Source organism: Sinocyclocheilus rhinocerous, unplaced genomic scaffold (genome assembly GCF_001515625.1).
Source record: "Sinocyclocheilus rhinocerous isolate Xijiao unplaced genomic scaffold, SAMN03320098_v1.1 scaffold1841, whole genome shotgun sequence".
NCBI classification, from domain to species: Eukaryota; Metazoa; Chordata; class Actinopteri; order Cypriniformes; family Cyprinidae; genus Sinocyclocheilus; species Sinocyclocheilus rhinocerous.
Window position 1 is genome coordinate 1,132,684 of NW_015666172.1, and position 27,053 is coordinate 1,159,736.

The 27,053-nt window shown below is 38.2% G+C and overlaps 1 protein-coding gene across 1 annotated transcript in view; it reads right to left on the reverse strand.

Annotated features, from left to right (window-relative positions):
* The window catches only part of LOC107731881 (uncharacterized), a 40,112-nt gene that overhangs the window by 8,300 nt on the left and 4,759 nt on the right, over positions 1-27,053 (reverse strand). The window contains 22 exon segments of the mRNA XM_016543069.1: positions 13-1,292; positions 2,301-2,783; positions 3,058-3,246; positions 3,730-3,778; positions 3,887-6,396; positions 6,930-6,995; positions 7,100-9,475; positions 12,416-12,826; positions 13,657-13,816; positions 13,929-13,988; positions 15,032-15,277; positions 17,339-17,431; positions 17,434-17,802; positions 18,576-18,800; positions 19,016-19,219; positions 20,573-20,821; positions 22,108-22,182; positions 22,614-22,753; positions 22,937-23,115; positions 23,458-23,511; positions 24,828-24,923; positions 26,084-26,141. Of these exon segments, the coding sequence (XP_016398555.1) occupies positions 13-1,292; positions 2,301-2,783; positions 3,058-3,246; positions 3,730-3,778; positions 3,887-6,396; positions 6,930-6,995; positions 7,100-9,475; positions 12,416-12,826; positions 13,657-13,816; positions 13,929-13,988; positions 15,032-15,277; positions 17,339-17,431; positions 17,434-17,802; positions 18,576-18,800; positions 19,016-19,219; positions 20,573-20,821; positions 22,108-22,182; positions 22,614-22,753; positions 22,937-23,115; positions 23,458-23,511; positions 24,828-24,923; positions 26,084-26,141 (9,572 nt within the window).

A 27,053-nucleotide genomic window follows, 5' to 3' on the forward strand; every position in this document is an offset into this window, starting at 1 on the left:
GGGTGTCTGAACCTGCTTGAGATGGAGGGGTTGATGAAGGGGCTGGAAGAAAATCTGGAAAAGAACCACTGAGACGTTTCTTCACACGTGGCATTGGCACTGGCAGACTTGAATCTTGATGGTCTTCTGTTTGGAGAACAATGTTGTCTGAACCTGCTTGAGATGGAGGGGTTGATGAAGGGGCTGGAAGAAAATCTGGAAAAGAACCACTGAGACGTTTCTTCACACGTGGCACAGGGACTGGAAAAATGTTGTCTGAATCTGCTTTAGAGGAAGGGCTGGATGAAGGAGCTGGAAGATCATCTGGAAAAGAACCACTGAGACATTTTTTTGAACGTGGCATTGGGACTGGCAGACTTGAATCTTGATGGTCTTCTGTTTGAAGAACAATGTTATCTGGATCTGCTTCAGATAGAGGGGTGGATGAAGGAGAAGGAATATCATCTGTAAAAGATCCACTGAGACGTTTCTTCACACGTGGCATTGGGACTGGAAGATCAGTGCATTTGATTTGCATTTTCACTTCCAACACCTCAGGAACATTCAAATCCAGTTGTACCTGATCTTTCACGTTCAATTGATCACCAGCTTGAGTCTTTCTTGTGTCTTCAGACTGAGACATATTTGTGATGACAGTAGACAGTGTGCTCTTTTCTTCAAACTCTCCACTGGCTTCATCACCTTTGCTGGTTTGAGCTTTACTCTTCCGCCTCTGAGGAGCACGTAATTGTTTGACTGTGTCTTTCTGAGGCATTAGGGGAACATTTTCTCCACTGTTGCTCTGACATGATGCTATCATTTCTTTGGGTGTTGGGTTCTCTTTGGGTTCTGTTGAACAAATCTCAATTTTGGATAATTTTACCACATTTTCAGGAAAAGAAGCACTTGTCAGTGGGACAGGTATATTCATCAAGCGATCTGTTTCTAAAGATGTACCATAATCTGTCGTAGCTGAAGTGAGTGCTCTACCTGGCTGTACATTATGTGATGTATTCTGAGAATAATGATCAGTTTGTTTTATGACACAGAAGTTGTCGCTCTGAGCAGTTGGCTTAGCTGGATTGGAAATTGATGTTGATAACGTGAATGTCTCTTGAAGAATGTCTTGCTTCTTAGTCCTTCTTGGTGGCACAAGTTCTTTTGAACATGAAATGGTCTGTTCTGTGACAGTTCTTGGGTTATGAGAATTTTTTGAAGACAGTAAGGACATAGGTGGTTTCTCTTCATCCAGCAATTCGTCCTTAGTCCGTTGGATGAAAAGAGATACTTCTTGGACAAAATGATGTTGTGGCCTTAAGAACAAAAATACAGTATCACAACATTTATTTTCTGTTGAGATAATGAATGCACTGACTGTCCCATGACACACTTATAAACCACAGTCAAACACCCTTTTAAGCAAGCAACTTTACCACTGCATGAAATTTTGCCTTCAGAAATTGCACATACATTTACAACATGCAACCAGTCACAGCAACTGCGGATTTGGTAATAAAAGCACAAAAGATCTCAGCTTACAATCTTAGCTGAACAAATAAATGTCTTTCAAGGTGAAGTGTGTAATTTCTTTGTTTTAAAACTATTTCTCTTCCCAGATTCATTTGCAGATACAACAGTAACAGCAGTACAACAGTAAGTAAAAACAGTGGCGTTTTCAAAATAGTTTCAGTCTGCTTAAGCATTTCAACTTCTGTTTTCTGCATTACAATACCATGGTTTGGGGCCGGGACAACCCATCTGGCCAAACAATGAAAGAAGGGGCTAAAATGAAAGGGCAGTAGGAGTGTTGCATATCTGGACACAATCAATATTTCTGCAATTCCATTTGGTGCCTCTAGGGTCACTGAAATTACACACTGCACCTTAGGGCAAAAGGCAAAATTAGACACATTGACATAAATATTTAGAGGGAAAAAAACACACACACACACAAAATAAAAGCCATTTCAGTGCAAAGTGTTTGCAAATGTGAGTTGGGAAACACACAAAAAAAATTAAAAAGAATATAGCCATGCTGCCGTTTGCAGGACTTGCAGGTTGGGTTTGATTGCAACACTCCTGAGGAACTCACCCGTCCTCTGGAAATTTTGTTGCTGACATCTCATCCTTCAACATTTTACATTCTGTCACAATCTCATTACCAGCTACACACACACACACAAAATAAAAGCCATTTCAGTGCAAAGTGTTTGCAAATGTGAGTTGGGAAACACAAAAAGAAAAGAAAAAAGAATATAGCCGTGCTGCCGTTTGCAGGACTTGCAGGTTGGGTTTGATTGCAACACTCCTGAGGAACTCACCCGTCCTCTGGAAATTTTGTTGCTGACAGCTCATCCTTCAACATTTTACATTCTGTCACAATCTCATTACCAGCTTCCTCTTGAACAGAAGTTGTACACTCCTGTATCAAAGAGTCGACATCTGTTTTGTCCTCCTCCTCTTTAGTTATCTCATGCAGGTCAGCGTCCGTTAAAGGGGGCCACTTCCTCATTAGGCAGAATTCTTCATCTTCAACAAACCAGCTTTCAGTCTCTTTTGATGACAGCGATGTTTCTGAACAACCACTAACCAAACGCCACATGTAGGATTCAGCAGAATCAAACACCTCAGACTCCGCTGCCTCTGCGAGTGCCTCCAATGAATGATCGCATCCAGTGGCCATGCGAGTGCTGCTGTCCTCGAGATCCACAGAGGATGAAAGACTGTCGAGAGGATCTAAAGTGTGCGTGTCCATGACCGATTCAGAGATAGAGGGCTGCAATATTGCTGCAACGGTCTCATAACTAAAAGACAGCAACAATTGAGTCGTGAAAAGTAAAAAAAAAAAAAAGTTTTCAGAACAATAAACGGCAACATATGATATTAATGAAAATGAATTACTTTAACAAAAGAACACAGAGTATGGGTATGAGTAATTTTCTTGATTTCTCAGGATATTAAAGAATCTTACAAAACTAAAAAATGAAACAGATCTACATAGATTGTAAGATTGTTTTTCAAATAAAATCAAAGCAAACATGCTCAGTGATTTCACCCAGTTATGTTATTTGATCTTACCCTCTGTGAAAAACATCAACTATAGTCTTAACAAGACCAGAAGATCCTTCTTTTTCAGTGGAAGTATCATCTGCCTCCAAAACTTCCCATCCTAACGCTATAGTAGTCTCTCCAGACTCTGCAGTATCATTACTTTTACTTGCAGACTGCTCCCCGACATGTTGCTCTTCCTCCTCATGGTTTTCAATACTGATAAAGGATAGTCAATAGTCAACATGGTCTGTGATGCGATTCACATGCACCATGCATATCTCTCATGGACATGCACCAAAAGTGTTTTTAGGCATAACATACAGTGGAATTATATGTTAGTGAAGAAAAAGTCAGATAATAATCAGGCCATAACAAATCATGTTGAGCCATGTTTTATTAGATAATTTTGAATTACACAATGGGTGTTGTCTTTACATGAACAGGCTTGCATAAAGCTCCCATTAAGCCTCAAAATGTCAAGAAATAATATAATAATATAAGATAATTACATAATATAATATAATATATGTAAAATAACTAAAGCAAAATAATTGTGGCCTCAATTAATGTACAGAACAACTCAAACAATGTCAAAACAATATATTGCACATGCAAGAAAAGAACACAAATTTATAGTTCTAAAAGTGTTTTCACACACACACACACACACACACACACAAAACATGCTATGTAACTCACCCTTCAGCCAAGGGAATCTCATGAAAACTTCCTATTTCTTTAGAATTATCTTTAAAAAACAAAGAAAGAAAAAGAAAAAGAAAAAAAAAAATCTATACATTTCTGTGCATACATATTACTCAATGTTCAAGTCACACTCTAAAAGTGGGTCTCTTACCAGGCCCTGTTATATCCAGTGTTTGATTTCTTTCTGATTCTATGTATTGGGTAAATGTTGCTTCAAATTCGGTGTGTTCTTGGGTTGGACTTGATGGAGAAATTGCATATGTAGAAGCATCTGGGAAATCAGGAAGCCTTGTTTCAACTGGGGAACATGGCACTTCAGTGAACAGGTTACTGAAATCTGTTTCATCGGTTGCAGAGAATGGAGCCTCTGGAGAAGCTGGGAAGACGGTTGTTTTTGTACACTCTTCTTTAAGTCTTTCTGAGCATGGAAACCCATAATTGCTGGCATTATTAGGGCAGGTAGGGGCAAGCAAGAACATGGTTTTTGAATATTCTTCATTATCCTTTGTATAACTTAAAGACAAAACCAATCTTTCTTTAAGAGGTTTAACCCATATGGGCTTCTGAGTGGACCATATGCTTTCTTGAGACTCTTTTATGGGCACAGATTTTACTGTAGGAACACCTACAATAAAAGAAACCATTGGACAAGAGTGCAAAATGCTGACTACATCTGGTTCTTTATGGAGATAGAAACCCTCCACTTTAACCTGAGGTAGAGAGGGGAAACCAGGTATGCAAGCTTCTCTTGGGCAGGTGGGTACTAGTGCAAACATCCTCTGCAAAATATATTTGTCTATTTCTTCATACGGAGTTGTGAAATTAAACTGGACAAGCAGCTCTGATCTTGGTCTCAGCGGCCTCTCCAACAGCGGCGTTTCATCTTCAAACCATGTTCCTGTGTTTATTCTGTCACTTGATGAGAATCCCATGATTCTTGAAGTCTTCGGAAAGCACTGATGAAGATCAACCATACTGAGAGGAAGTGTAGCTTTGCGCTTAGGTGCATATGGGAATCCTGGTATTCTTGCCATTGGTGGACAGGTTGGAGCCAATGCAAACATTATTTTAGTTAATTCACTGAGCCAATCTACTCTGTCAATAAAAACAACAGGTTGCTTTTTAAAAGATGCATTGCACAATGTTTCCTTTTCAACAGACCAATCTAAATTATCTCTTTTAGAAGAAACTCCTATAACATTAGACTTCTCCGGGCAAGTGGGAAGCATGCGTAGCATTATTGGTTCAGGCACAGCTGGAAAACCTGGAACACAGACCACTGATGGACATGTAGGTGCCAAAGCAAACATTCTATGACTGTTTTCTTTGCATATCTTGTCCATGTCCAAAACAACAGGCAGTTTCTTAAATGGATTTGACCACAAAATGACTGTACTCAAAGGCCAATTGGACATCTTAGGGATCTGGATGCTCGGACAACCAGCTATATGTGAAATCTTTGGGCAAGAGAGACAAATGTTTTGCATGTTTGGTTCCATCTGTGATTTACGATGTGGTCTAGATGGAAAGCCTGGAATACATGATGCTTTCGGGCATGATGGTGCCAGAGCTATAATCTGGGAGTCTTTTTCATCTTTAATGGGGTCAAAAATACCAGTCTGTCTATCTTTCAATAAATTGCAAAAGATTATTGTTTGATCACCAATGCACTCCATGCCTTCATAGACCCTTAGAGAAGGACATCCAGGGATTGTAGAAAGCACTGGACAGGATGGAAAGAGCTCCAACCTATTTGGCTCTGCTTGGGGTTCAGGGATAGAATCTGGCATTTGTGCAGCATTTTCAGATACAAAGGTCAACATCTCATTTGCAGGCTTGGAATCATCCCTTAGTTCTGACTCAGCAATTGTAGACTCTTGAAGACTTAATTCTTCACATGACTGAAGAAGTATTTCTCCACTCTTTGGTGCAGATGTGAAATCAGGAACAAGTTTTGAAGATGGAACTGTGGCCACCTTCATTACAGGCATCTCTGAATACTCAACTGGTCTTTCAATGTGTAACATTGGCTTTGTTTTAGGATGTTCTTCCAATAATGATGTTTCCATGCTCAGCCACTCCTCATGATGCTTTTCCTCTGGAATTGGGGTCTGTGAAGAAGTGTCAACAACAATGGATGTTTCTGGAAAAGACATACATGGGGCCTCTGTGGGTCTCTTAGCAGATGGAAAGCCAGGAATTCTTGTTTTATTTGGACATGTGCAAGACAGGGACACCATATTTGCCTCATTGGGGGATGTTTCCAAGTTTGGCATTAACAAAATATTTTTTGTTGATTTATGTGGCTCATCCCAAATTATACTCAAATCAGTAGGCCAGTTGATTATGTCTGTTTTGCATATTCTAGACAGCGCTGTTGATGGACATCCAAAAACTCTTGAGAACAGAGGACATGATGGAAGAAGATCTACCATGTTTGGTACACACTCTTGTTGCACTCCTGTAGGCCGATCTTCAGCTGTTAAAAGGACCAGACTATTGGGATCTTCTGTATTCTCTTCTTTTTTCTTAAAACCTTCAGCAAACTGTTCTGGTCTGTCTTGCGATGCCCATAATACACCTTGATCCACGTCATCATTTTCAATCAGAGGGTCTCTGTAATTCTCAGAAGGTGGAATCTGAGCACATATGCTTTGACATCTGAGAAAAATAAGCATATAATCAGATGTCAGATGTGAGGTTGTATGGCAATACAAGATGATCTGACTGCATGCATCATTCCGATCACTGGCAGCCATTTAACTGATTCAATATACATGATGCAGGGCTTAATTGTCTCTGTTACACCTCACATGCTGTGCCTAGTTTTCACACCATCATGCATTTATGATATTTAAGTCATAGATGACCCAAAAAATGACAATTATGTCATCATTAACTTACCTTCATGTTGTTCCAAACCTGTATGAATTTCAATGTATGGACAAAAAACACTGAAAACTTCTAAATATTTTCGTTCGTGTTCAACAGAAGAAAGAAATGCATACAGGTTTGGAACAACATAAAAGTGAGTGAATGATGGCTAATTTTTCATTTTGGGTTGAACTATGCCTTTAAGAGAGCAGAGTACATACAGTAAATGTTATATGCAGGCGGAAAAAATCTGATGCAGTTGCGACAAGGCAAAGCAATAAATGAATACTCTCTATTTTATGTTTCCTTGCAAAACTCACCTCTCCTCAACAGTCAGTAATAGTGGCATGTCTGGTATGGAGTGCCACATTCTGCAATGCATTTTCCTAGAAACAATTGTCAAAGTATGTCATGCACTATCCACTGACCGCAGGATGTGCAAAACAAAATGTCTTTTGAGCAAAAAACACTTGGGCAATTCTGAACTTACCCCCTCTCCAGAATTCCCTTTTGTCCTTCCTCACATCTTGCCCAAAAGTTCACATTGTCCTTGGTCTTCTCTAATGTAAAACTATTGTCAGAATCGTTTGCACTGGACAGGTCTATCTCCGTGTCTGCTGAACCAAGCACAGCTGAAGTTTCTTGTTTACGGCCAACATCTTCTGGTGACTTCCGGCTATTATTGGCATGATAAAGAATATGTGGAGATTCTGAATATGTGGATGGAAAGCCAGGGACATTGGATTGCTTTGCACAGGCTGGCATAATCATAGCCATGTTTTCTATGTAAAAATTCAGATGGTCGTCATATGTTTGATTCAAGTTTATTAAGGAAGAACACCCCATGTCGGACTCATCCTTTGAGGTCCTCTTGTACAGTTGCTTTGCATCCAGAGGCCATGCACTTGAATCTAATGCTTCATTTCCCAACTCAACAGATGGCATACCTAATACCTTTGTAAAATGTGGACAAGATGGCATGAGGGAGACCATATCTGGTGTTTTCTTCTCAGTTTTTTTTCTCGGAGCGGATGGGAAGCCAGGCAATTTAGCACTGATTGCACAAGTTGGGCGCATAGCTACCATTTCCTTAATGATGGCGTTATCCTTTATTTCTCTGTACTGAGTTGGAACAGCATGTATGGACTGACACTTTCTGCTTAATTGTTTAACCCATAGTGGCATTTCATTTACAGGCCACTGTAATTTCTCTTCAGATATTATGCTCGATAGCATCCCAGGTACATTTGAGACTGTTGGGCAAGAATGGAAAAGATAAACCATTAATTTGGGTTTTGGTGCAGATGGAAAGCCAGGAACACTTGCTTTCACTGGACAACTTGGCAAAATAGAATACATTCCTTTAAAACTCTCTTTGTCCTGATGAGCAATGTCTAACTTGTCAGATGTGTACATTGGCGGACACCTCATACAAAAAGCTTTCTCCTTAAAGGGCCAATTATCTATGAAATCCTTATCAATTTGGCTTGGGACTAAAGAGGGAAAGCCTGGCGTTTTAGCTGTCCATGGGCATATTGATAGAGTACCAGACGTTATTTGTGTTTCAGGGATGAGCCACGGTGACGAAGGAAATCCAGGTGTTCTTGCTTTTCTTGGGCATGATGGTATCATTGACAACATATTGTTTTCTGCAACTTCATACTGAGCTGGACATGGACAGATTAAATGACATGTCTGAGATGCTAGTGTCTTCATCCAAAACGGTTTAATATCCTTTGGCCACTCCTTAAGTGAATCTGATGTGCTTGTAAGAATTTGTATAGCTGAAATTCCAGTGACACAAGAGGCTGTTGGACATAAAGGTAGAAGTTTTGTTATACAGAATGCAATGTGTTGTTTTTGTTTTGGTGCAGATGGAAAACCAGGAGTCCTTGCTTTTCTCGGGCAAGATGGTACCAAGTTCACCATCTCTGTTAACTGGTCCTCTTTCAATATATTTACAACTTGAGGCAAACTGGACTGGTTCCTTTGTGCTATTATCACAGATGATTGATTGTTGGATGGCCACTGTTGGAAGACATTTTGACTGGCAAGTACTTTTGCAGATGGAAATCCAGCAATGCAGGAAACTTTTGGACAACATGGCGAAATCCTGACCATACTTGGTGCAACTGGTTTTGGAGCAGATGGAAATCCTGGAGCCTTGGGTGCTGCTGAGCAAGATGACCTCAATGCAACCATCTTTCTTGCAGTTTCAAAATCCACCTTTGTTAAGGACATTGGCGAAATCTGTTGCTTGATTTCTCTAAAATAAAATACTAAATTCTCTTTAGGCCAAGTTTCATCTGTGCAAATGATTGGAGATCTTGAAGGTAAACCTGGAACTACAGAGACATCTGGACATAATGGAAGGAGACTGACCATACAGAACGGCAAAGATGGGAATCCTGGGATGCTGGCAGTTCTTGGACAAGTTAACTGTAAGGACACCATATTTTCTACTGTGCTTTGGTTATACAATGAGCAATCCATATCTTCAATAAGTCTTTCTGGTTTCTCCTTTTGAATGTACTCTTTCAGTATCTTCACAGACTCGTCCCAAGGCCACTTTGTGTCTTGAAAGGTTATAGATGGCATCCCAGGTGCAAAAGCAGTTCTCGGACAGGCTGGAAGAAGATATATCATGTTGGGAACAGATGGAGAACTGTCGACATTGGGTTCTTCTCCTTCATGTGCTTTCTTGCAAACAGGGAGAGCACAGACTTCCTGGTTCATCCTAGGTAGTCTGTCTACATAAAAGTCTCCTATTTGATTCTCAGTTATGTCGTCAGCTAATATTGATGGCGACCAAGGAGAATGGGACTCTTTTGGGCAAGAGGGCAGCAAAGCGGCCATGCTTTTGGTGCTGAGGGACAGGGACATTAGAACAGAGATCAGAGGGAGGATGTAAAATGGATTTATGAATAATAATAAGCAAATGGACCGCAACACATACAGTATATGCATTTTATATTAATATAGCGTAACAAGCTTTAAATGTAACCCAGTAACTATATGCTGTCTTATAACGTGCATCATTCCCCACTTACCCTTCACCAGTGTGATCTGACTGGGACATTTCTGTATTTGAGAGCAGCTGTGGAACAGATTTTGGGCTGGCCTTTTGCGCTTGCATTTCTGCTAGTTGAACGCTACTTCGAAAGGGCTCTGCCTTGTCTTTATGAGGAATCATCTCATCTTCTGTCTGCTCATGTGCAGCTGGGTGTAATATGGCCACCTCAGCAGAGCTCTGTGAATTCTCGGATTGATTGATCTGGACCTCAGTTAATGGGCCGGTGAATGTAGGGGCCGCAGCAGGTTCTGGGACAGTTTCGAGGGCTGCGTGGGTGGGACAGGTCTATCTCCGTGTCTGCTGAACCAAGCACAGCTGAAGTTTCTTGTTTACGGCCAACATCTTCTGGTGACTTCCGGCTATTATTGGCATGATAAAGAATATGTGGAGATTCTGAATATGTGGATGGAAAGCCAGGGACATTGGATTGCTTTGCACAGGCTGGCATAATCATAGCCATGTTTTCTATGTAAAAATTCAGATGGTCGTCATATGTTTGATTCAAGTTTATTAAGGAAGAACACCCCATGTCGGACTCATCCTTTGAGGTCCTCTTGTACAGTTGCTTTGCATCCAGAGGCCATGCACTTGAATCTAATGCTTCATTTCCCAACTCAACAGATGGCATACCTAATACCTTTGTAAAATGTGGACAAGATGGCATGAGGGAGACCATATCTGGTGTTTTCTTCTCAGTTTTTTTTCTCGGAGCGGATGGGAAGCCAGGCAATTTAGCACTGATTGCACAAGTTGGGCGCATAGCTACCATTTCCTTAATGATGGCGTTATCCTTTATTTCTCTGTACTGAGTTGGAACAGCATGTATGGACTGACACTTTCTGCTTAATTGTTTAACCCATAGTGGCATTTCATTTACAGGCCACTGTAATTTCTCTTCAGATATTATGCTCGATAGCATCCCAGGTACATTTGAGACTGTTGGGCAAGAATGGAAAAGATAAACCATTAATTTGGGTTTTGGTGCAGATGGAAAGCCAGGAACACTTGCTTTCACTGGACAACTTGGCAAAATAGAATACATTCCTTTAAAACTCTCTTTGTCCTGATGAGCAATGTCTAACTTGTCAGATGTGTACATTGGCGGACACCTCATACAAAAAGCTTTCTCCTTAAAGGGCCAATTATCTATGAAATCCTTATCAATTTGGCTTGGGACTAAAGAGGGAAAGCCTGGCGTTTTAGCTGTCCATGGGCATATTGATAGAGTACCAGACGTTATTTGTGTTTCAGGGATGAGCCACGGTGACGAAGGAAATCCAGGTGTTCTTGCTTTTCTTGGGCATGATGGTATCATTGACAACATATTGTTTTCTGCAACTTCATACTGAGCTGGACATGGACAGATTAAATGACATGTCTGAGATGCTAGTGTCTTCATCCAAAACGGTTTAATATCCTTTGGCCACTCCTTAAGTGAATCTGATGTGCTTGTAAGAATTTGTATAGCTGAAATTCCAGTGACACAAGAGGCTGTTGGACATAAAGGTAGAAGTTTTGTTATACAGAATGCAATGTGTTGTTTTTGTTTTGGTGCAGATGGAAAACCAGGAGTCCTTGCTTTTCTCGGGCAAGATGGTACCAAGTTCACCATCTCTGTTAACTGGTCCTCTTTCAATATATTTACAACTTGAGGCAAACTGGACTGGTTCCTTTGTGCTATTATCACAGATGATTGATTGTTGGATGGCCACTGTTGGAAGACATTTTGACTGGCAAGTACTTTTGCAGATGGAAATCCAGCAATGCAGGAAACTTTTGGACAACATGGCGAAATCCTGACCATACTTGGTGCAACTGGTTTTGGAGCAGATGGAAATCCTGGAGCCTTGGGTGCTGCTGAGCAAGATGACCTCAATGCAACCATCTTTCTTGCAGTTTCAAAATCCACCTTTGTTAAGGACATTGGCGAAATCTGTTGCTTGATTTCTCTAAAATAAAATACTAAATTCTCTTTAGGCCAAGTTTCATCTGTGCAAATGATTGGAGATCTTGAAGGTAAACCTGGAACTACAGAGACATCTGGACATAATGGAAGGAGACTGACCATACAGAACGGCAAAGATGGGAATCCTGGGATGCTGGCAGTTCTTGGACAAGTTAACTGTAAGGACACCATATTTTCTACTGTGCTTTGGTTATACAATGAGCAATCCATATCTTCAATAAGTCTTTCTGGTTTCTCCTTTTGAATGTACTCTTTCAGTATCTTCACAGACTCGTCCCAAGGCCACTTTGTGTCTTGAAAGGTTATAGATGGCATCCCAGGTGCAAAAGCAGTTCTCGGACAGGCTGGAAGAAGATATATCATGTTGGGAACAGATGGAGAACTGTCGACATTGGGTTCTTCTCCTTCATGTGCTTTCTTGCAAACAGGGAGAGCACAGACTTCCTGGTTCATCCTAGGTAGTCTGTCTACATAAAAGTCTCCTATTTGATTCTCAGTTATGTCGTCAGCTAATATTGATGGCGACCAAGGAGAATGGGACTCTTTTGGGCAAGAGGGCAGCAAAGCGGCCATGCTTTTGGTGCTGAGGGACAGGGACATTAGAACAGAGATCAGAGGGAGGATGTAAAATGGATTTATGAATAATAATAAGCAAATGGACCGCAACACATACAGTATATGCATTTTATATTAATATAGCGTAACAAGCTTTAAATGTAACCCAGTAACTATATGCTGTCTTATAACGTGCATCATTCCCCACTTACCCTTCACCAGTGTGATCTGACTGGGACATTTCTGTATTTGAGAGCAGCTGTGGAACAGATTTTGGGCTGGCCTTTTGCGCTTGCATTTCTGCTAGTTGAACGCTACTTCGAAAGGGCTCTGCCTTGTCTTTATGAGGAATCATCTCATCTTCTGTCTGCTCATGTGCAGCTGGGTGTAATATGACCACCTCAGCAGAGCTCTGTGAATTCTCGGATTGATTGATCTGGACCTCAGTTAATGGGCCGGTGAATGTAGGGGCCGCAGCAGGTTCTGGGACAGTTTCGAGGGCTGCGTGGGTGGGTACTCTATCTGTATCAGACAGCTCTGATTTTGACACCTCAAAATGTGTGACACCAGTGACAGAAGGTGACTTCTGGTCACTGGGCAGCAGAGAGGTCATACTCTCTGGTCTAGGAAGAAAACACATCAGAACTGATGAAGAGTGCTGGGATTACACCAAGAACAAAAAAATATCTAAATTATATGGGATTGCATCACTTTGAAACAATGTGAATTACCTTTCTCTGAAATTAATAAAGTGTTAATGAAACACCATGCTGATATTTAAAGTATTTTAAGCAATTTAAAAACAAAACAAAATTGTTTCATGCTAGCATTTGTATAAACATAAAAATGCTCATATATTATTATTTTTTCCTTCCTTCCTTCATTCATTCATTGCAATGTGCCAATTGTTTCAACATACAAACTAATCCAAAAAAGCAAATTAAGTGACTTTAACCCTGAATTTAAACCAAAGAAACCCAATAGCCTCAAAATGTAAATAAATTAAAAAATTATTAAAATTCAAAACTCTTTTGTTGCTTTTGTCACCTTGTGGTCAGTTGCCCAACTTGTCTAAATTTATATCATAATGTTAACTTTTGGTTTTAAAATAGGTTTAAAGTCCTCACAAATGTAAGTAATCATTAACATTTATGATCAACATTTATAATCACACCAAAACATTCAGTTTGATTCCACATAATACAATAAAATACAATAAAAAATACATTAGGCTGTTACAGTTTCATCCAAGATTTCCAGAAAAGTCAAAGAACCAAGAGTTCTGTGTTCACACCAAAGTCACCCATAGTAGTAAATGCAACACTCAAGTATACCAGATATTGAAACCAAATTGTCAGTGCTTTGCTGGTGTCAACTAACACTTGTTCACACCTATGCACTTGTTATTTACACCAACCAATCAGCAACACTCAGTTTTCTACATATTACTCACCCTTTTGCAGGCCGCAAAACCTCAAGTCCAAAAACAGGCTGTTGCTTGTCCATACTGCTGTTTGGTCTTTGGTTGGCTATACTGATGACTCCGGCTCTGCGAGGGTGGGGTTCATAGGTTTGATGAACATCTGTTGGCTTAACATCTGCATCCTCATCAGCTGTCGAAATATGCCCAAAGATCACACAAGAATGACTAGTATGTCAAAGAAAACACTCAAATTTATATACAATGAAAGATTAGCTGTTAAAGCAGCTGTAGTGTATGCTTACCAGAATACACTGTATTGGGACATTCCTCCTCTGCTAATACACTTAACTGTCTGTGTTGCTCTGAAACAGAAATGTATAATATGTCATAATAATATAAAATATCTATAACAACATATTAAGCACAAATGCAGCATTCCGGCATTCTGCTGAGGCATTATTATTATCAGATGCCATAAGCCTCATACTTGTTTGTTAAAGTACAAATCTCCTTGTAAGATCAGTATTTAATCAAATTCATGCAAATCATACAAGCTACATGTATCTTATCAATCTTATCAATTTATCAATCGATCATCTGTTATGATATATCTAACATCATTCACTAGAAGAGAGTTTTTTAAAAGAAATTAATACTTTTATTCAGCAAGAATACATCAAGTTGATCAAAAGTGATAAGACATTTATAATTTTACAAAACATTTCTATTTAAAATAAATGCTGATCTTTTGAACTTTCTATTAGTCACTGTCTTACAAAAATATTCAGTAGCACAACTGTTTTCAACATTGAAAATAATAAGAAATGTTTCTTGAGCGCCAAATCAGCAACAGTAGTGTATATTATAACATTAACAGTTTGTTGTTACCAACTAGTTTTGTTCATGTGTCCTCCAGGGGGCATAACAATGTAATTTAAGAAATGTGCAAATAATATGCTATCTGATTGTCACTGATAATCTCCATTTCTGTTTTCTTGTACAAAAGCTTGTCCCCATTGAAACTTCTGTACGTTTGTGGAAAAAGTGACAATTCAAAACACTATAATAAAACATAAATATTGTTTAACGTAACGCTGCCTTAATGTTTAAAAAAAAAACACTGTAACAGTGAGTCAGAAATACTGACAGTTTAAACTGTTATATAGTTATGATGGATGAAGTCAATTCACAGGGAAGAATGGAATGTTTGGCCTTCTGACTTTGTACTGTTATGCAAAAAATGTTGGAGTGTAATCTAAAACAGATCTCACTAGCTCAAGACGTTTAAAATCTGTTCTTTGTTATCTACTCAACATACAACACACATATGTACAGCAATGACAGTACCAACACACACAGAGAATGAGAATGAAGCACAGATAAAGGTTCAGGCCAGCATATGTACCTGTGAGTGAGTCAGTGGAAGGGACTGAAATGGAGGCAATAACAGGGGCTACAGTGGAAGTTTGGGTATAAATGTGGGGGTCAGGGATCATGGAAGAGGGTGAAGGAAGAATAAAAGGAGAGGAAGAGAAAGGAGAGGTAGGGGCATCTACAGGAAGAGGGGCTATTGGCCTGCGCACATTAGGTCTAACCACTGTGGGCACAACCTGATGTCTCCATTCATACGTCTGGACCTCTGGGAGAGGCTCTGAGGTTGACATTGACCAGATGAGAAAGGAAGATGACAGAAAAAGGAGAGAATGATTACAAAAGAAGAATGATGGATGAGGAGATGAGTGCAAAGGGTTTAGGTTCACCCAAAAATGGCAATTCTTTTACTTTTATTCAGGCTCATATGGAAGTAAAATAATGACACATCTTTAAAACAAAACCTACTGGTGAAGCGAACTAACAGCAGATGGAGATTATGCATTGCTGCTATTCCTACAGTTACCGGATATGCAACGTCTCCACTGAATTTACAAATATGGAAGTGAATTCGTGAAGTAAAATAAAATTACTGAAAATTGTCTGTCGAAAATTATAGGAGGCTTTTTTGTATAATATTTTGGAAATTAACATGTGAATACTGATTGCTGAATTTTTTAATAATAAAATTGCATGTGAAATTTTTCCATTCAAAATATGTTCACAGCTTAAAGGAATAGTTCACCTAAAAAAAAAAATGCTCAAAATGTACTCTCCCTCAGGGCATCCAAGATGTAGATGAGTTTGTTTCTTCATCAGAACAGATTTGGTGAAATTTAGCATTACGTGACTTGCTCACCAAAGGATTCTAGGAGTGAATGGGTGCCATCAGAATGAGAGTCCAAACAGCTGATAAAAACATCACAATAATCCACAAGTAATCCACACGACTCCAGTCCATCAATTAACATCTTGTGAAGCAAGAAAAGCTGCATGCTTGTAAGAAACAAATCCATATTTAAGACATTTTAACTTTAACCCATTGTTTCTGGCTAAAATACCAGAAAGTCCATAATGCATAAAAACACAGTGCATCCACTGTTGTCCTCTCACATCAAAATCCACCCACATATTTGTTTGGAACTGCTTTCACTTGTAAACGGTACTTGATCTGTGCATATTTCTCTTCTGAATCAATATTATGAATAGAGGACTCTCATTTTAGCCGTAAACAACAGTTTGAAGTTAGAATCATCTTAATGATGGATTTGTTTCTTGCAAACACACAGATTTTTGCTTAACAAGACGATAACTGATGGACTGGAGTCATGTGGATTGCTTATTATTGTGATGTTTTAATCAGCTGTTTGGACTCTCATTCTGACGGCACCCATTCACTGCAGAGGATCCACTGGTGAGGACGTGAAGTGTGGGGTCAAGTATGGTGACCCCACTTGGAATTTGTGCTCTGCATTTAACCCATCCAAGTGCACACACACACAGCAGTGAGTAGTGAACAAACACGAACACACACACCGTGAACACACACCCGGAGCAGTAGGCAGCCAATGCTGCGGCACCTGGGGAGCAGTTGGGGGTTCGGTGCCTTGCTCAAGGGTCTCACCTCATGGTATTGAAGATGGTGAGCAAGTGATGAAATTATAAATTTCCCCAAATCTGTTCCGATGAAGAAACAACTCATCTACATCTTGGATGGCCTGAGGGTGAGAAAATATTTAACACATTTTTTGGGTGAACTATTAATTTAAAATGTATTTAATTTTATGAAATTACATTTATTTATTTATTTAGTGCTTTATACAATACAGATTTCAAAGCAGCTTCACCATAATTAACAGGAAAATAATAATGTTCATCTTGTAAAATTATAAAATTAATTAAATTTTAGCTGTAAAGCTGTACAGAAGACAATAGTCTCATTATTCAGCTCAACTCAGTTCAGTGTCGCTTCAATTAAGTTCAATAAGTTGATGTTACAAAGTTAGAATTGAAAGACATTCACCCTTATTTTACTTCCAAAGAGTCTTTTCAAAAGCCAAAAGGTTTGGAACATCATGAGGGTGAGTAAATAATTAAAATGTTCATTTTTGGATGAACCATGCCTTTAAAAGAAATTAGACATGGTTGATTCAGACAACGAGGATTAGAACTTTCACAGTATTCATGCTCCACTGAAAGGGCATCCAAAACCCTTTGACAATGCAGATGATTTTTTCATCTTAAACTCAACAGATGAAAACTAATTTCTTTTCTAATTGCATTAGTTTAACACATGGGCAAACAGGTTTAGAAGAGTTATCCTAGAGTGTTTGTTCTCTACCTGACTCGGCAACAACGGGTGCATTGACCACAGGACTAACATCAGGAATGGAACTTAGAGGAGCATCAGAAACACATGGATAAGGGGTGGACTAAATGAAGCAGCAGGAGCAATGGAGGGAGAAACCAGTGATGCTGCAGCAGGAGAACGGATGGCAGCTGACAGGGTTTGAGAGCAAGAAGTAGAGACTGACTGAACGCTGGGCATCTCAGAGGAAGGAGCCACACTGGGAGATGTTACAGCAGGATTGAGAGTAATGGTAGAGGTGTCCATTGGTTGAGGAAGCACACGGGATGAAGACATTGCAGGAAGGGGGACATACATTAGAGCAGAGGTTTCTGCAGGAGGAGAGGAGGTCACTGAGGCTGGATGATGCTGCTGGTTAATATGCTCCGCAGTGGTGAGAGGAGCAGGACACAGAGTAGGGTGTAGCTTGGGAGGCCTCCACTCTTTTTGCCAAGATGCTGGAGTTTACCATGGTAAATGATGACAGAGTGCATGTATAATAAGTAGACAGTGTTACAGGGGGAAGAAAAAAAAAAGAAAAAAGAAAAATGTATGATTAGCATAGATTTGCAAATGATAACAATGTAAAAAAAAAAAAGTAAAAATGTAACATTTATGCCACAGCCATTTGCTACTTGCTATTGTTAATTGAGGAAGGTGGTATTTATAATTTAGGGTAGGGGATATTGACATTCTAGAGAGTCAGCTATGTTTTGGTTCATCTTTCTATAACACACAGATTACTGTTGTTTTGAGCTGAAAAGAATCCTGAAAAAAGTATCCCGATGTCCACAAACATATTAAGCAGCACAATGGTTTTCAACATTGATAATAATAAGAATGCTTCTTGAGCAGCAAATCAGCATATTAGAATGATTTCTGAAGGATCATGTGACACTGAAGACTGGAGAAATGATGAGTAAATGCAGCCTTAGTAGACTTTTAAAAAACAAACAAATCTTACCAATGCCAAATTTTTATCTGGTAAAACTTGGTCAACTTTTAGGAGTACACAAGTATATAAATAGACTCAAAGCTAACAAACATGGACTAAAAGCTATAAAACTCTTTCATAGGGTCTTTCACAGTGACTTTACAACTCTTTATGACCTCCAAATCAATTTTAGAAAGCTGGGTACTGAACATGAAATATGTGGTACAAATTAAACTTTAAAATCAAATGGCATCAGATTTAAAAATGAGTTAAAATATGAACATCAGCCCCATGTACCTGTCTCAGTGGCAGAGGGCATGCTCGTAGGTTTTGTAAGGGCGGAGCCTGGCTCAGCCAATGAGGCGCGATAGATTTTTGAGGGCCGTGGTGCAGGTACAGGCATTGGACCATGAGGGGAGGAGCCAAACTCAAAGGAGGAGGGGTCGAAATCACAAGGGGAGGAGTGTGAAGAGGGAAAACTGTGAGGTCTCCAGGTCCTGCTACGAGCAGCAGAATGGGTGGCTAAGTCGGGGGAGAAAACAGTGAGACAGAAAAGAGAAGAATAGAAAAGACGACAGAATGGAAGCAAGGTGAAGCAGCAACAGTAAAGGTAAAAATGAAAAATGTGCAAATATCAAATAAGCAAAAATACATTACACAGATAATGCAAGCTACAATACAATTATTTATGAGCTATAGCAACTATCTTTTACTGATTTATGGGCAATACTCATTACCTTTCTGGGTTATATCAGGTAGAGGAGTCTGCTGAGGGGACGAGGAGGATTGAGCAGAGGATAGAGAGAAGGGTGTGCTAATCCCAGGAAGAAAAGAGAGAGGCCTCTGGTGAGGAACTGCACCGCCCTCAGCAGATCGACTACTCTCCAATAACTCAGACCTAGCAAGACCTCCAGATGGCCTTTGAGTGACAGATACAGCAACTTAAAGGGAGAAGGAAAAATTATAGCATGATGAGAGGTGGAGGGGTAAAAAGAACAGAAAATAGAAAGTAAAGCTACAGCTTTTTGTATATCTGTTGATGTGTGTGTTTAAAAGGAGGCAAAAACACTCATTAGATTGAGGTAAATAAGGTTCATTAGATCAAGTTGTGACAGGGCAAGAATGGTAAAAGTCAGGGGCTGGATATATAGCTAGTTTGATGAACAAATTCACAGGGTGCTACACTATGGGGATCAGGCTGTTGCTTCCTTAAACATCAGCCTTAAAATTCCTCTGTTGTTTTTAATGGGCAGTTTTCCAAACGTCAATTGAGATCCCTTTTAATGAATCTAGAAATGAAGTATGCTCAAAAGAAAAAAAAATTATTCTAAAAATGTTCCACACAATACCTCTGCAGACCTTGTTGCCAGAAACAATAGTTTCTAATTAATTTCTTGATTTGATCTCTTAAACTACATTTTTAAAAAATAGCTGTCTCAGAATTTCATGCAGATATTCAGCATGAATATAACAAATTCAGTTTAAAATAGTCAAAATGTGAAGTAGTTGCAATTGCAAGATATATAGTCAATTTATGAGATGCACTGATGCTCAAAAGTTTTTTTTTTTTTAATGAATAATTTCATTTAGCAAGGGTATTATATTGATAAAAAGTGACATGATATTTCAGAAATCATTATAATATGCTGATTTGGTGCTCATTCAACTTTTCTTATTATTATCATTATAATATAAATATTTTATTTATTAAAAGTAGATACATTTATAATGTTAAAAAAGATTTATTTTTATTTTTAAAAAACGCAGTTCTTTTAAACTTTCTATTCATCAAAGAAGCCTAAATCCTTACATTTAGAATAATATAAAATATAATATAAAATAAAATGTTTCATAAGCAGCAAATCGGCATATTAGAATAATTTCTGAAATATCATGTGATACTGAAGACTGGAGTAATGGCTGCTGAAAATTCAGCACTGGAATAAATTACATTTTAAAATATTTTATCAGTTATCAGTTATTTGAAATTATAATAATGTTCCACAGTATTAAGGTTTTTAGTTTTTTTTTATCAAAAATAAATGCAGCCTGTGCGAGCATAACAGTCTTCTTTCAAAAAAAAAAAAAAACTTTTTTAGTAGTGCATGAATTTATTGTTGTTTTAACTTTTAGACACCTTTAAAACACACCAAAACTTGTACTGTAAGTAATAACAGAAGAGTGAGTTTGTGGATGATCTATGAGGTATGGACATGTACACAGTGCAGCGGATGGAGACCAGCACAACTCTGTGGTGATCTGCTGCATTGCACCGGGTGGATGAGTGTTTGTACCTGAGCCTGTCGGCGGCTGGAAGATTTTGGGCAGGGCAGGTGGATGCGCACGTGTAAATGCAGGTACAGTGAAGGCGTACGGGGAGGGGCGTGTCTGCGGGACACTGCCGGCAGCACGGGGGGGTTGGATACAGGAAGTGGAGAGGGGCGGGGCAGAAGGGTCAAGAGCGGAGTATGACAGAGGGCGGTACTGGAGAGGAACATTAGGCGTAATGAAGGAACAGCTCATCCGCTCCGGTTCAGAATGAGCTGAGAGAAATGATCATGATTATGGAGAAGGACAGACAAAAACAGAGGAAGTTAAGAGTTGAGAGGTAGCAGACAACAAATGCAGAGAGACAAAGAGGAACTCAAATGAGCAGGGAATAATTCAGAAGAGAAGAAAATGAGTGACACCAGGAAGAGATGCAGATCTCAGATAAACTCTCACACACACAAACTTATGACCACTGGTATGCTGAGGTCATGGGAATGCATTATGCAATTTCACCCACTTTCTTACAGATTCAAAACAGGCCAAAGAAACCAGTCTATCCAAATACAGTGTAGCAACCCGAGTTAGAAAGTGCATTACTTCTGATAACCTTATTTCTAGTATCTGATACGACATGAAACAATTATATATTCAGTTTGAAATAGTTTTTGTGATATTCATGATCTCTACTACTAAATTTCTGGTTTTGACTTTTAGATGTTTCCATAAGTTTAAGTAGTAACATTATGTTCAATTTGCACAACTAAAGTAATTTACACTTGAGTGTATATTGGTGAAATGGTGCCAGTACAAACACCAAATCTGTACAAAAATACCCATGGTTCATGTATAAAATAATATAAATATAAAATATACACAATAAGAAATATATTTTAAAAAAGACAATAAATATGTATATTTGTATGTGCGTGTATAAATTTGAATATTTATTGTATTATTTTATACATTTCTTTTTTTTATATTTAATATTTATATTATTTTATGGTATTTTGTACAAATTTTGTGTTTGTGTGTATACATGTGTGTGCTTGTTTGTTTTTATATAAATTCTATATAAATAATTCAATAATGTATATAAAGAAGAATGCAAAGAATAATCTTAATGCATATACATATATATGTATATGTAAATTTAGAATATACAATAATAGATCAATTAATATAATCATACACATTAAATGTTACTGAACTAAATTGTTCAAGTGCATTATTTATACATTGGTGCATTTTGCTATGGCATAAGACTTAATAAAGGGGCTCATTGAAAAACAAACAATGCAAATGAATAAATATCAGCCAATCACAGTGTCAAATTTTCAGTTAGCAATATCAAGCTTCAGATTTCTTAATCAGTGCTGCCCAGTTGTGATGCAAGTATTTACCAACCTGAAACAGTCATGATACAAATTGAGCAGTAGAAAACTGTAACACCCCATAGTACTTCATTTGAATATTATCATACCAAAAAAACAAAATGTTAATTCCAGTGTAAAGGGAAGAAAGAGAGTGGAAAAATAAGCCAGAGCAGTCAGTAATCTACCTGTGTCAGAGGGACCTGTGTCTACAGCAGGTCTCCAAGCCTTGTCATGTATTCTCCTAGCTGGAGGAAGAGGAGCTGACCACAGACAGAAAGAACAGAGCGACAGACAAAGAATGAAAAAGAAAGAGACTGTTTGAGAAAAGAATAACAAAAAAAAAAAGAATTCTACAACGTGAAAGAGAGATAATATTTCCAGATTCTGTGTTTGTCGTGGCCAACCGCATGTAAGCTACCTTTACAGCTGTAATACAGCATTAACTGGGGCAAACATTAAATCAACTCAATACAACCAAACCACTAAAATCAGCAAACAACCACCAGGTTATCTACATCTCCACCAAGTTTCATAAAACCAGGAAACAACACAACGCCAGAAAAAAAAAAAACTGCAAATATCCTTTTCAGAACAGGAAATGCCTGTTTCTAAACTTGTTTCCAAACTTCTGGTTTCAGCGTCAAGGTTTATAGTATGTGTACTTAAGACCGTGTGTGTATGTCAGTATTACCTATTACTGCTGTGGCCATTTTCACTGCTGCACACATTCTTTTGTCCTCCTCTTCATCGCTGTCATTGAAGTCCTCCAGGTTTCCAATGTCAGACTGCTTCAAACTCATCAGACTCGCCAGACTTTGCATGTCTTCATCACTGAATGCACAACACAGAATACAGTAAGATAATTGAAGGCCTACTAAAACTATAGATCAGTAAAGTTAATAAAATGTAGTTCACACTGTATGTGTCGTCTGCTTTGACTGATGCTTTTACATCATTACACAGATCTAGAGAAACACATCTTCCTAGTGGAATGTTGAAATCATCCGAACTCACGTAGCTTTGCCCTCCTTCAGGAAGACACAGGACAGGGTGAGTTTAAGTGTGGCATCCAACACTTTCACAGACAGAGGCTTTAGTGTAAGTGCCAGGTCAAACTGAGTCGGGGTCGCGCTCGCGTACTTCTTCATGTTCACATCCACTGACGCTAAAACTTTTCGGTGGCCCTTTGTTTCCTGTTGGGATGAGATGGGGTTAGAGCACAGTACTTTCAAACCGGAGCGTACTGCCAAATCGATGAAGCCATAACAACATAATTCAAGACATGCTTTTTCAAAATTGCTGTCTTTTGATAACAAAATATTGCAAAAGAGAAACACACATAAAATGTTCCTACATCCTCCTGACCCGTTTCTGTCACAGCCCTCAGTTTATTAAACAGAGAAAAAGAGTCAGGGAGTGGCCCACACTTTTTTAACCAAAACAGAAATGCTTTTGTGGTTGAGGTTAGCAAACAGCTAAAATTGCTAGCAGCACCTTTAATAAACAGGGTGAGATTACAGAGTAGAAAGACTCACATTTTCTATGATGAAGGTCCAGTCTTTGTCCTCAAATTCATCTGCATTTGGATCCTAAAGGGAAAGTGAATATTGCTGATGATGTGGACATGGATTATAGGGCATTTAAATAATATTTATATAACAATGACAAAATTCATTTTTACAGCTTTTATTAGTTTATAATTTGCATATTTAAAGGGGTCCTATTATGCTCTTTTACAAAGTCTTGATTTTGTTTTGGGGGTGTACTAGAACATGCTCTCATGCTTGGTGGTTCGAAAAACGCATTATTTTTCACATAATTTACATTATTGCACAAATTATCTCAATTTCCTACCGGTCAAAAGTTTAGGGATGATTTCATTTTTAATGTTTTCGAAAGAGGTCTTTATAAGTTTGCCAAGGCTGCATTTATTTTTTCAAAAACGCAGTAAAAACAGTAATATTATGAAATATTATTACAATTTAAAATAACTGTTTTCCATATTAATATATTTTAAAATGTAATTTATTCCTGTGATGCAAAGCTGAATTTTCTGCATTATTACCACAGTATTCAATGTCACATGATCTTTCGGAAATCATTCTAAAATTCTCATTTGCTGCTAAAGAGACAATTCTAATTATTATCAATGTTGAAAACCGTCGTGCTGCTTAATATTTTTAAGAAAACGGTGATGCTTTTTTTCAGGATTGTTTGTTGAATAAGTTCAAAACAGCATTTATTTCGTAACAAGTGTCTTTACTGTCACTTTGGATGAATTTAATGAATCTTTGCTGAATAAAAGTATTATTTCTTTTAAAAAAGTTTTTTTTTCTTTTGAGTAAAAAACTGAATTCAGTGGAATTCAATTGTTTTTTTGTTTTGTTTTTTTGCAGGAGTATATGCATGGATAGGTATCAACTTTGTTCTGGGACGATTCAATCATGTTGAGGATGGTAAGTGATATTGTGCCATTTTCTTTCTCAAAAAAATATACAGCCCCTACAAAAGTTGCTTTTCATCTACACTTTCATTTCTCTCTTTTTTTGTTATATTTTCTGTGCTCTTGTATTACCCCAGTCTTCAATGTCACATGATCCTTCAGAAACAATTCTAATATGCTGATTTGGTGCCTAATGTAGAAAACAGTTGTGCCGTTTAAACTTTTTGTGAAAAATTTGATAATTTTTTTCAGGATTGTCTTATCAATAGAAAATTTAAAAGAACATAATTTATTTGAAACAGAAATTTTTGGTAACAATGTGATTTTTTTTTTTACAATATAAAAGATTTAATCAATTAAATCATTGCTGAATAAAACTTAATTTCTTTCAAAAAAAAAAAAATCGTACTCAAACTTTTAAATAGTAGCGTTCATGGAATTATTTTTATATCATATATTCACCTTGAAAAGAGTGACAGTGATGTCCACGCTCTCAGGAACCTGCCAAACCACAGTCCCCCTGTATGGGTTCTTGATACCTGGCTGCCAGCCATGAAGCTGATCAAGACAATGAGAACACTGCTATTAACACAGCTGCTTATACCCAGTCAGATAAATATATCTGATGTTTATACAACGAAAAAAAATCACTAATAATAAGGTATAAAAGGATTAGGCCTCATCTATATTAATGAATCATCCCACTGTATTTGTGTGTTGAAATTATTATTGCATCACCAATCAGTGCCACCAATTGATTTATGTGCTAGGAGGAAGTACTTGTTCTTTCTGCTTTGCAAACATTTTCTGCGTGGTTACTAATGACACTAATATGCTGATATTTATTGTCCTCCTCTGTAAAATTTGTAAAGATTCAATTTAGAGAACACGTCCTGACTCGTAATCTTAAACGAGAAAAAAAAAATATGTACTGTTCTGCACTTACAGTTGTGCTCTAGCTTTACTATTCCAGTTGAATAAATGTCAAGGTACAGTAACCACAGCCACATCTTTATATAGTACTTGAAAACTATAAACGTGGAAACAGTAACACTAAAAGCCCACATCCTCCTTCTACCTTGCTGCAGATGCGTCTGTTTCGCCTGGTCCAAACCACTCGCAGTTTGTCTGGCTGCCTGTGAATGACAAATAACACACAATAGCACATTACAATACAAAAACATCATAGCTCCTGTTCCACACTGGAAGTACATATACTATTATTTAGTTTGTTGCTGCTTATACCCAGTCAGATAAATATATCTGATGTTTATACAACGAAAAAAAATCACTAATAATAAGGTATAAAAGGATTAGGCCTCATCTATATTAATGAATCATCCCACTGTATTTGTGTGTTGAAATTATTATTGCATCACCAATCAGTGCCACCAATTGATTTATGTGCTAGGAGGAAGTACTTGTTATTTCTGCTTTGCAAACATTTTCTGCGTGGTTACTAATGACACTAATATGCTTATATTTATTGTCCTCCTCTGTAAAATTTGTAAAGATTCAATTTAGAGAACACGTCCTGACTCGTAATCTTAAACAAGAAAAAAAAAAAAGTACTGTTCTGCACTTACAGTTGTGCTCTAGCTTTACTATTCCAGTTGAATAAATGTCAAGGTACAGTAACCACAGCCACATCTTTATATAGTACTTGAAAACTATAAACGTGGAAACAGTAACACTAAAAGCCCACATCCTCCTTCTACCTTGCTGCAGATGCGTCTGTTTCGCCTGGTCCAAACCACTCGCAGTTTGTCTGGCTGCCTGTGAATGACAAATAACACACAATAACATGTAACAAAGCAGAAACATCATAGCTCCTGTTCCACACTGAGAGTACATATAATACACTATCATTCAGTTTGTTTAGTGAGCATGGAACAATGGATGAAGCTGTATTGCTCTTCACAAAGAACTGAAATTTAAAATGACTCAAACTGTGAAAATATAACTAAGATTTTCAATCATACACCTAAAATTCCCTAGGGTATTGCTTTAAGGAGGTTAGTCTCCATCAGCATGAAGAAAGGGACTACTATCATGCGCACTCAGTTTGGTTATTAGGTTACTCATCTGACCCACATACAGGAAAACATTAGCTGGCTTTATTGCGTGGAATGCTGGAGCTTCTTTAAGATCAAGTTCAAATTATTTGTTCCTGTTCTAACAGGCTAGCATTTTGCATAATGTGAGCAGTTGCAGAACAAAATATGTTTCTGCTATTTAAAAAAAGTAACTGAGAGACGCATCATGACAGGTCAGGCCAATAGCCAACACATGTGACATATCTTAAAATATGTCCATGCTAACATGAGAAATCATTTGAGATAAAAGAGTTCACTGTACTATGAAAACATACTGTAATTTTCATCTCAAAACTGCCAAGTCCAAAAAGTAGGGATGTAACGATTAACCGCGAGCCGGTTGAAACGATTCAATTAGGGGTAGGAGTTTATATGAATCCATGTCTGAGGGGAACTTGCTGTCTTTCGATGGTATTTATCTTGCCTCTGTATAATGCATATTAAAGTTCATAAGTGCAGCACTGCTTTGTTTACAGCGGTAACCAAGGGAACGCTTTAAACGCCACCTGCTGGCAAAGAGTGAATCTGCCGCTGTGTCTCATTTAGAAGGCTGCACCCTCCGGAGGTCGAATCCTCTGGAGGTCGCATCCTC